This window comes from Opisthorchis viverrini (genome assembly GCF_000715545.1).
Source record: "Opisthorchis viverrini unplaced genomic scaffold opera_v5_117, whole genome shotgun sequence".
Lineage (NCBI taxonomy): Eukaryota > Metazoa > Platyhelminthes > Trematoda > Opisthorchiida > Opisthorchiidae > Opisthorchis > Opisthorchis viverrini.
The window spans coordinates 1,345,292-1,357,132 of record NW_008751771.1 but is presented as its reverse complement, the minus strand read 5'-3'; the positions used below and the strand labels follow the sequence as shown (position 1 = coordinate 1,357,132).

The 11,841-nt window shown below is 44.2% G+C and overlaps 1 protein-coding gene across 1 annotated transcript in view; it reads left to right on the top strand.

Annotated features, from left to right (window-relative positions):
- Positions 1–10,147: 10,147 nt before the first annotated feature.
- Positions 10,148–11,841, top strand: part of T265_05863 (hypothetical protein) — a gene marked incomplete at both ends in the record, with an annotated part of 19,078 nt that continues 17,384 nt past the window's right edge. The window contains 2 exons of the mRNA XM_009170984.1: positions 10,148–10,207; positions 10,710–11,260. Coding sequence (XP_009169248.1) covers positions 10,148–10,207; positions 10,710–11,260 — 611 coding nt within the window. The remainder of the gene's footprint in view (positions 10,208–10,709; positions 11,261–11,841) is intronic.

The following is an 11,841-nucleotide window of genomic DNA, read 5'->3' as shown; positions in this document are numbered from 1 at the left end:
TTTTGACTGAACTTTTCGGGATCCTGTCACGGGCTTCTAAAGGCATTCGGACGAGCATCAACGACTAGTGAACTGAAATTCTCCGACTATACAGATGGTTTTTCATGTCGTTGAAACCGAGGATTCATTGCAGAGTCGCTAAAAACCCTTACACAGAATCCTTCACAGAAAATAGTCCTATATCTTGAATATCTTTTCAAATGAAATCTATGATGGCCTGACTGTAACACATGCAGGCGGAACTGAGACCAGCGATTTAGGTTGGTCCTCCATTATCACTTCGAAAGCCCACTTAAATCAGCTTTTACACTAGGTCTTTGAATGAATTTTTTTCAGGACTCCTGGCCTATCACAATTTCCCTGGCGAGTCTACTTCAAACGGAGGAAGAATCGGACCCCATCTTAGTCGAATTTGTTCCGACCGGGTTGCATGCTTACCAAGGACATACGTCGATTTAAACGATGTTGCGCAATCATTAGAAAAAACCTTCGAGACTTGAGGCGAGCATTCCGCCTGATAGAGCAAGACGAATTTAACGGTCACTTTCTGCGCGCAGCAGGTATGTTCCTATGTGTTTGTAAATCTTTTTTGACGAGTATTTAGGCGTGCCATTCCAAATGAATCCGGAAACCGAACGCCTTTGTTCACAAATCGCAGAGAAACCAGTAGCCTTTGTGATTCTTGGACAGAATAATTACTCAAAAGCCTTGGTAGTAAACGAACTTTTACAGAAACAGGTGTTGCCTGTAGCGATCGATACACAGACATACTGGTGTTTGATCAGCATTCATGGTGGGTCGAAACACGCAAGTGCGGTGATGAAACAAGCGAGTAAGAAGCTGTCAGTTGAATTGACGTGGAATCTTGTAGATCCACAAAAGAACGACCTGAATGACAGCGGAAGGGCAGATCTTGAAAAGTGAGTCTGAACGAAGGAATTGTTTACACCTGTAATATGCTGAGTGAGGTATTGCGCGATTTCCTAAATCCAGAGAACTGTTGTGATCGGTAGTTACACAAATCACAGTTTAGTTCGGATAGTTGATCAAAGGCAAACAAATCATTGTATGACCTATTTCTTAGCAGAGCAGCTCACACCTACAGTTAGGCAGCAAACGATATTTGCAAGCGTTGGTCGATCGTATGAGGCATGTGATTATGTGACCGATTACCTTGCGTGTTATCTTCGAAATTGTCAATACGGAAAGTCATGGGGTGATTCGCCCTGGACTTTGATCGATGGTGTTTTTTTGGCGATGAACCAACTCTAATGCACCGATTGAAAAACGTTCTTGCTCATTGTGTCCAGCTGAATAGCCACAGCATTGACGGAAAGTCACGCTACCAAGGTTCCGCCATGAAAAATGAACCACAGCGGTCTTCGCCCGCTCTTGAGTAGTATAGGAGAGTGACGCAGGAAAGTCGGAATGTCTGGTCGAGGGAATTCGAGGGAATTCACAAGCCATGAATATTGGGCCAGTTTTAGAAATTATTGGTCAACTAACCTTGAAAACATCCTTCTGCGTCCCGTAGATTTTTGGTAAATCGTAGAACCATTTTAAGTCGTTTCCGTGTCTTCTGTATAGGTATTCTGTAATTGATCAGTCCTCAGAAATCAGAGTTAGTTGTTCAAGAGGTTGAGAAGAAAGCGGTCGAACGTTGGAAAGCCCAACTATATTAGGCTATGTGTCTCTACCAAGGCTCGTCAAGTGGGTTTAGATGGGGTCGGCCATGTGACCCTGTGGGTGGTGGTGGTTACCAGTTGTCGCGCTAACATCGCCCTCCATCTCCACCAAGTCATCGGCTTGAAAGGCCACCATGGCTTGTTCAGACTGATGGGGTGGGATGCTCAAAAGCTTAGCCACATGAGTTCTTCCATCCCCACGGGAGCCTATCGGGTGTGTGTGTAAATTAAAGCCATATGCTTGCCAACCAATCACGCAGATGGTAACTTTATTTGTCTGTAAATCCTGTTATAGTCGGCTGTTGACCTCACCAGACAACGACGCCCGTCTAGTTCAAGCACTGGACACTGCCGTCTCAGAAAATACTTCCGGTCAGTGCGGTGTAACCTTTGACTGGATTGATCGAGTTCACTTGTCCCAGTGTCGTGCGAGGGAATAAGGCTTCCGGATGTGTCAGTACGATTCGAAGGTTTGACAGTGCCCATCATTGTCGCCTGTAGTGAATTGCGAACAACATAGCAAGGGTGTGCTCTGCAACCTCCTTCAGACGGTTCGAGGTAGTTATCGTTTCTGATATCTAGAATACCTATGCTGAACTTCCAGTAGACCAGTTTCCATATAAACGGAGAGCATGTTTTTGTTCGAAAAAGGTGATCGGTTTGTTGAATTCACGAACGAACGCTTCCATCTACAGACACAATCACATATAAGTGCGAGCTTTGGAAGCGCATGAACCGATTAGCCTCAATTACCTGGCTAGGTGCCAATCTCTTCCAACGCAAGCCGTAAAACATTCAAGGGGTGCTCTTGTTTGCAGGGCTATGTCGTCACAACGATCTTGTATAGGTGCTTCTACTAGCCATCTGGTAAATAAACCAAGCCACTGGGATGGCTGGACCATATTACAAAGTTATCCAACAATACCAAGATGGCTTGGCGACCGAATATCCAAAAGTCGAACAGCGTGGTCCGACAAGAACCACGCGAATCACTAAGAGAATGAGATGGCGACCAGTATAAAAATAACATAGGGTAATGGCGCAGAATTTTTTTGTCTTTCGTGATAAACCTATGGTGAAAGTTCACGTATACAGCTGATTCTGCGAAGTTCAACCAATGAAACATGCCACTGGCAAAATTCTAATCGCGGAGACTGCGAGTTCAACTTCGTGAGGTTTGTGAAATGAACACTACTGAGGTGAGTTAGTAATGAAGAGCTACCCTGCTTTTTTGCATAGATCGAGTTCAACTGCGGGTTAAACTCTAGCTTAGAAGTTCAAAATCTCCCCTTATAATCGTCAAAATTCATACCATCTTCTGATTAGGGAAAACTTCTTACTTTTTGGATGATGGCTCCTTCTGAAAACTCTCACCTTAGGGACAATGAGATGGACTACGCGTCTTAGAGCTTCGTGAACTTCTCATTGCCAGCGATTCCCAACGAAAGTGAATTGGCCGTACAGTGCCGTACAGCATAGGTTGCTGTCCTTGTGAGATAAACTCTTAGAAGTGAGACATTTCTTGATTTTACCGTAAAAGTATCACACTTACAAACGGAGGACTTTCTCGGTGGACCTGATTTTTCTAATAACCTTTCCATCGCGCACACCATCAGCATAGGTCTTTACTCTGCGTTACACCTCTTACCTTTGCGTGCAACAGAAACTACGGACTTTTAGCGCAACCGCGAATCTCCCAAAGCCCCCGGATGTAGGTAAGCTTATGCAGGGTTCTATGTCGCGTGCGGACCCGTTCTCCGTACTCCCTTCATAGTTTGTTTTGTTCGGTCTGGGGTAGCGCAGGGTTTTCGTCTCGTCGGAGCACCTGTTCTAGTTCATCTTTTTACAAACAAGGTCACGAATCTGTCGGCGTCAACTGCTGTAGCATAAACTCGTCAAAGTAAATAGATACACTCATTTTGATCCCTCTAACGAGCCAATTTTCCAGCGATAGATACTCGCTAACTGAACCAGACCAAGCGCGTTTTTACCCAGTCAAAGTTTGTGCTTGCCTATCCTTAATACTGCGGTTGTTTTTGGAGGACATCAGAAATACGGACCGTGAAGTTTGTCACCTCTCGACCGCTTTCAGATCCTTTTCGAACCGGAGAGTAGTGAGAAGTGTAATGGCATCAATGGGTAACAAAGCTAATTTATTCTGATAAAGGAAACTACTCACAAGGTTGTTGAACACGCTTCGATAGCCCACGACCGATTTCGCCCTTCTTGGGGATCATCCGGTAGATGTAGTCCGCTAGTTTCCGTCAACCTTAGGCTTCACTGGTTATGACCGTCCCATTATGTGGCCACAAAGACACGGATCTGTATGTGTGACGAATGGAATTCATTCTCCAAGTTTCTGGAAGTGCTTCAGCCAGTCATCTCCGGGGTTGGTTGGATCATGTATGCACCGATCTCGGATCTCGGATTTGTGAATGACCCAGCCATTCTTGGTACGGATTAGTCCAAAACCTGTATGCGCTCACCTTCCGATTGAAGATCAGAACATTTTGTAGTCCGTATCCAGCTCTGGGTGCAATTTACGGTAAACGGAGTACTTCTGGAATGTCCTTCTGAACACTCGAACCAGGGAGGAATCCACAGTCCGTTCAGATGATATCCGCAAAGCCTCCCTATACATAGGGTGTATACTGCGGCACATATTCTTTGTACCGACAATTAGATCGCCGCTTTAACGAAAATGGGGCTAAAAGCAGAAGTGTCTTCGAGAAGATCGTCTGAAAAAAAGTAATTTTACCCTTTCAAGTCCGATGTTGTACTCCCGGGTCTGCAGGTTGATCATGGTCTCGTCCAGAATTGGATCAACATCTGTCAAAGCTTTGCCAGTGACCGTCCTTTACGAGAAGCCACGACTCACGACTTTCAAGAAACTCCCTCATCCTCACGCAGAGGATAGTCGAGGTAAAGTGAGCTAGTTACTCTCTGTCGGGTCCGAACCGAGACTTTTTATCATGCTTTGATGAAATTCACTCGGGTATTCTGCAGGATGAATTCCAATATCCTTTAGGACCAGGATCTCCTACCATGTTCGCTTGTGCACCGGTCTACCGGTTTGATATAATCGCGTAGCCTTTGGAAAATAGGACCAAATTGTTGCACGAAAACAAATTTTGCATAAAACGTTGCGCACGTACGTAAATTTTGCGTTCATTTGGTAAATGAGATCGATAGAATCTCGGCGACTAGGTTTTGCCCGAAGTGGCTCAAGAAGGTCGAAAACTAAAGTGGCCTGTCGAGGAAATCTGATATCTTGAATAGCTTGCTGGCGGAAACCATTTGGCATAAGAGTGAAATAAAAAAGTGTTTCAGTTGAGATACAGTTGATTCTTTTGTAGAAACTAATTCAAACGCAACCCTGGGGTTGTAATTGGCTACCTGAGATTTGAGTTAATCGATGCGTGTATTGTTGGATGCTATTCATCAGTGAGAAAGTCACCTAGACTTCCTTGGCAGAAACACAATTCTTGAGCGCGAAACTTTTGCGTAAGTTTTCTTGGTAACTAGGGCGACAATCTCGACAACGATTAGAGCTTTAACCATTTGACTGTCGTCTAATTGTTCAGTACCGTTTGGCTAGCCTGCATCAAAGTTACAGCCAACTTGAACGACGCAAATACACACCACGCGCATTGTTTTCTACGAATCATTTCAGTAAGGTAGGTTACTTGAACAACCATTTGTTTGTGCTGTGGCTAGGTGGAACTCCATACTTGCATTTTGTTTCAAGTCTTAAGGAACAAATGAATACTCATCCAGATACGGGCACCCTTTAGTTTCATGACTGTCACATACCTAGGAGGAAGCGTGAGGAGCAAGTTACTGTCAGGTTGCCCAAGCCTTGATAAGAGCATCAAAGCCTAAACTTACCGAAGACAAGAACTTTAGTGACAAAAATAGGGTTCATTGTGTTCCCCTCATATTCACCGATTCACTATACAATATAAAGATCGTGTGAATTTCGAATACACAACTTTCAATGACTTTTTTTAGAGACTGCGACCTGAGAACAGCTTATTTGGACTTGACACTACCGCAGGATCCTCTGCTCGTGGATGATTTACGTATCATTGTCTCCGCTTCGCAACTGACCAACTCCGTCAACGAATTGTGCAATGTGTTTGAACAAGCTTCCAACGGAGTGCTACCAATCTATATCTATGCTATGGAGTCCAAGCTTCTTACTTCATGGGTGAGGAGGGTTGTTCCTTCACTTGGTGTTGCGCTTTGCAATCTTTAAACATGCCTTTCATTCACTGTGCTGCACATTAGTTCTGACGTCCGCAAACGAATGGTGATGGTTTAACTGCCAATTTAAACTTTATTCTATGAACCAATTCTGACCAATCCGAAACTGACAGGTTGTAACAGAGTATACTACTAATGAAGCGTGCGAGTAGTATCAGGTCAAGTGCTCTGTCTCCGAATCGGATGGATGGTTAGTACGGAAGTTATGGAACCCTGTTGTGGTACTTGTTCAATATTCCTAAATGTCCATAAGAACGTCTGGAAAAGTTTAAGAGGACGCCCGAAAATGTTCGCATTTCAAAAACTCTGTACATGAGATTTTTTCTGTCGTGTCTAATAGCCTGTAATCGCTGAGTTCGTGTTGGTCAACAAAACGACTTCGTCATGAGGGAAATGCTTTCCTTGAGGGATAGCAGTTTGGGAATATTCTGTGTAGATTTGTTAGAACTAACGCTTGGGAGCGCCTTCCAGATTTACTGACGCTCCGTTAACACGCGCTTGTTTTCGGCAACATTCAAACTTTACTAGTAGGCAGAGAGGAACTTGGCACACTTCATGATGCGAAACCAAATAATTCGAAGCTAACTGGATGTAAAACGCAGTCAAGTTTTGACTTTTGAAATGTATCCGATAAGACTTGTGTAATCTTCCGTGTAGAGTTCCGGAAACCGTACCTATTTTCGGCTTCGTCACATAGTTGCAAGAATTGAATGGCAAAAGATTGTCCAAAATGAACTATTTATTTGCGTCACTCGCCTGCTGACAAGCCTCCACAGAATAACAGCTTTATTTCCTACTTGAATATTTTCGTTTTTCGTGCTTATCGGTGTAGCTGTCTTTTGGCATTATCATATTCGCACACATATCGCCAAGCATTTCCATCTGCCTTCAGTGGACCAAGCTCCTCATCGACAAAATTGTCAGGAATTTCTGCACTACTCACGTTGTTTTTGCTTTGTCCTCCCATGATGAATAGAAACTTGAAAAATTGGTGAACTGCTACTGAAATCCGAAGCTGATTTTCACTGTAAGGTAGGTAGGGAAAAAGCTGGGCAATGGACGTTGGAGCCACCAGTTTCCAGTCTAATGGGCCATTTATTAGAGGTGCTGACAAGATTTCCAGGCTTTTATCGAAATCGTAGCTTTTGATTTCTAGTGCGCTTCAAAAATTGACTGTTCTAGGCTAGGACAAAGTACGAGGTGACGATTAACCAAGTCGATCGATTGCACGACCAGTGTGTAAGCATGACCCGACTTACTTGAATGTCTACCTCGCTGTCCCTTGTTACACCCTTCAGTCGTCACAATACAGCTTAGGGTAGATCGTAAGTCGGATAAGATCCCAAGTCAAAAATAGGTGAGCCTTTTACACAGGGTCACTGCTCATGTTTTGTGACGAATCTTTTGTGACGAATCAAGGTCGCAGCACAAAAGCAGTCAAAACAGTGGCATGGGAATGAACCATGGTGGGGTTACACCGATCGATTACTAATCACTTTTGTCTTACTGTCGTTCAGTACCAAAACAAGGCAAGTCCAACAGAACATTAGACTCTGGAAGACTGAAAAATTTGAACATTGGATCTCCAAATCTTTCAAAATGATATAAACGAATAGGAAAACTGGATTAACCCATTCGAGAAGGACAACTTTGTTATCAAAATGCCGGGCCAAAATCTCATAAGAAAGATCCGAGGCAGTTTGCAAATGTGTACGCTCTGGAGTGCGAACTTTTGGTATTTATCGGTGAACTTTTCATATCTGTCTTATTTTTATCTGTTGCAGCCGTCCTTACTGAGTAAAAAGTTTTCCGCTTCCACGCGAGTCAACTTTCATATCCTTGGAAACTACTATCAGTCTCCCGCACTTAAGTAACCTATAGAATCAGACTGTCTTTCATCTACTGGAGTAGTACGCGACTAATAATGGCTAGAAATTGTTTATCNGACTGGACCTTACCGTGGTGTGACGGTTTGCGCACCTCAGCGATCCATTGAGCTATACTGGAGAGTGTCCCGCGACACTCACAGAGTCTCTCATACCAGGTTGGTCAATGGTTAGAGGTCTGACGAACACAGTCTCCTGGTCCTCTAGGTTGGGGTTGGAACATGTGGCGACTTGTTCCGTAGAAAAGGTAATGCATTTGCATTTCCCACCAAACACCGCTACCTTGCGGTTAGGCGTTTGAGTCAAAGGCTTTGGTTGAGGACCCTAATCGTCCTTCTATCTAGGTGTGAGCGCCCTGGCAGTATCCCAACCCACGTACAACCATGAATTGCACATACACAAATAAATACGGCAGTGGAGCATCGGTGCTGAACACTCATGTCATGCTGTCGATGATGATGATGATGATGTTGATGCAGGTTCTAGTGCAGTCTGTTAGACTTAAGCGTCACCACCGGAAGCGTTGACAACGACGCCGTTCTGAGAACATGGGTGTTTATTTGTCAAATGACAGTAGGCTCTGATGAAGATGCTCTCACAAAATGGAGTTCTAGAGTTTTACTTGAAGCATACTAACCAGAAATTTAACAGAGGAGATACTTGAAATTCCGCTGAATGTTGAAGTTTTTCTAAAGGCTTTAGTTTACTACAGTAAATCGTGAGACAGAGGTCAACGAACAAAGCAGTGGAGCAATACATCCAGCGTTGGAAGCAAAGTTATTGACCCCACAATAAGATATTGCGGCGTCGTTAGTGGCCATCAGTCTACAATTAGCTCAGGGGAAGAATAACTCTACTTCCATATGAGATATCATCACTCGAGTAGCCAATCAATAGATGACCACGTGATGAAGTGTCCACGACTGGAGGATGAGTGTTGCTTTCGCCCGTCTAATTGTGAGTTAATCCCGATACTGATCAGCCGCTCGTGGTCAAATGAATCAGTGTTCAACCCCCCTGGGGGGTGTCGTGAGTTCGAAATTCCTTGGTGTTTTTTGAGATACGCATTGCTGATGATTCCCCAATAAGGATGAAACAGCTATGCAGTGCTTCTCAGCTTTTCAGCAGTACGGAACGAAAACGCATCTGGAAAATTCCAGGTCTTTTCACGCTACCATCGGCTTGAACATGGTTGAGAAGGCAAATAGTGCACCGAGTATATGTTAGGTAGGGAATAGCCTTCAGAGTGATGGGTGTGAAATTAAAAAGCATGTCCCGTTCAACTTCGTTTATAACTTCGTATGCAGTTTCAGAATGCACTCGGCAGAGTTGATCACAACGTTCTCGGTAAAAACCGTTTTCAGTGTGTGTAATTTACCGAAGGTGAGATGAGAGTGGATGTAGAACAGGCGGTAAGGTTATTCCGGCCGGCTGATTCGTTGCCTGCTAGTTTTTTCATATTCTTTCGGTTACTTAGTGGAAGTCATATCAAACGAGTGTAAACGCTTGCGAGCGGTCCGCAGGGTTGCGAATTCCTCAGTTTCATTAGTGTTACCTTCAACAACATGTACATGTTTATTTCGACCCGGTTTTCGCAGTTCATATGATTACACCTCATTAATTGACGCCGATTGCTAATTATGTGGGTCAGTTAGCATGTGATTAGTTCGTGTCCGGATAGAATCTATGCGGTTTTCTCACCGAGCTTGGTGTAACTGGAATGTGCACACACAAACTGCTGTCAACGTTTTGCCAGAATATTTGTTTCGTTTTACGAACATTTGATCCAAATTCAATCAGTGTGGAAACACGTGGTTCCAGTACTAAGGTCAACGAACGAACCGGCGTTTCTCCATACACCCGGAGGACGGAGGAGTGGGACGATACGATACTTATCATCAGTGGGCTGAGGAATGATGTGGGTGAATAGAGGATTATCTGCAGAGGACAATGCAAGTAGACGGGTTATATTGAGCGAGAGCCAATCACAGTGCCAAACGGTTAAGTAAGTGACGAGTGGCCGGAAGTTTGCGGGTTCGAAACTCTGATTTTCGTGAGGTGCGCAATGCTGGTGTTTCACGACGAGGATGAAACATGTGTACTATGCTTCTCGGCTTTTCAGCACGGACGGGCTTCACTGATAGGATGAAATCTCTATTAAATTCGCTATTGACTTTAACCGGAATAAACGTCTTCCATATATTAAACTTCATACCTCGACTGTTACTATTAACCATTACCTTTCCGAATTCCGAAAGCCGCACAAAAAGTAGTGTCTAGGTCTTCTTTTCATAAAGGAAACTACTCACAATGCTGCTGAAAACTCTTCGACAGCCCACGACCGGTTTCGCCCTTCTTGGGGCTCATCAGGTAGGCGCCGTCCCCGAGTTTCCGTCAACCTTATGATCCCAAATTGGACTGTTTTCGAGAAGTACACTCATTTGCAAATCGATTCGGTTTTCACGGGAGAATCGGCAAATTTCCCTGTTGAGGCAAGCCCACTTCAGAGGGTTGTAGGACGTGACCGATATTATAGCCCAACATTTTTCTTCAAACTGAGTAAGAAACCGTGTAATTCCTTACGCAACAACAGATAATGTGTCCTAACCAAAAGTTCTATTTGGTTGCTGACTGGAAAACGATAGGACCGAGCATTAGCTGTCACAGTGAAGGGGAAATTGCAACAAAGTTGTGTAGTAAAAATCAAATTTCATCGACAGTTTTTTCGATTTAAGGGATACTGATACTGATCAATCCGAACCGTAATGTAGGCAAAACTTAAAAATGACTGTTTTCGCTTGTTCAACGCTTTTTTGAGTTCTAATCACACACCTTGGCTATGTTTCGCGTAAACCCTATTCGTTTTTCCAAGGATTTGATAGAACTGTCCGAGCTGAGACGTTTGGCTAAAGGGCATCCAATATTGTTCGTTGTGGTCCCAGCGAGGGACTCTTGTGGCGAGGAAGTCTTCACAAACTGGTGCACCATTGCGGATTCGAAAGCAAGTGAAGACAAAGCTACCTTTCCCTGGGAGTCAATAAACATCAAATATGTTGGACAGCTTTTGGCCGACCATTCGGAAGAGTTGTTTCGGTCGGTCTATCAACGCGGCCATCAATCAGATTCCTCTGACACGCGAGACGCAGAAAGTCAGCTGATGGAAAACAGAACTGATTCAGCTTGGACCCAAGATCACCCAAATCTTCCATCCATCTTGACAAAGCTCGGATTTCTTCCAAGGCCCAGTGGAACAGAAGTGGGGGAATCTGAGGGACGTAGGCCAGCCTCGCCCGACAGCGGCAATTCTTCCCTAGCCGGTTCGTTCGCAAAGCAAACAGATGGGACACTACTCCAAGAAATTCCCTCGGCAAATTCTTGCCGTTGTTCATCACTAAACGAGGTTTCCGGGAGAGTGGAAAACGAGTAGGTTACAAACGAGGCTGAATGCCTGCGCAGTATTGTTTTCAGTACGTGGTAGTTTGTACACGAATCTTATTTATCCGTAACCAGACCAGGCTGCTTTGCCCTAGGAAGACAGTCGTTTGAGAGGCGAGCTGCAGGGCGGTGTCGTCATGACTGGAACGAACTCTAAGATTTCCGAACTCCAGAAGTTTGCTAACTGGTTCTTGAGTTTATCCCGGACGATACATTTGTATCTATGATTTTAACGCGCTTTCCGATGTCACTGTGCCTCAGAGATCGCTGTTAGCATTTGAAAATGTTTTACAGAAGGCTACCATACGATAGTGTATTACGCAAGTTATCCCGGAACATTTGTATCTATGATTTTAACGCGCTTTCCGATGTCACTGTGCCTCAGAGATCGCTGTTAGCATTTGAAAATGTTTTATTTACGGCTACCATACGATAGTGTATTACGCAACTCACTCTTACAGGCACTGACTTTTTCCATTTATTAGCGTTACACTGGCACAGATAATTACGGCAGGTGTGAAGCAGGCTACCAATTGCGTTTCAGAACACGTGTTGGAAAACAGGCTAGT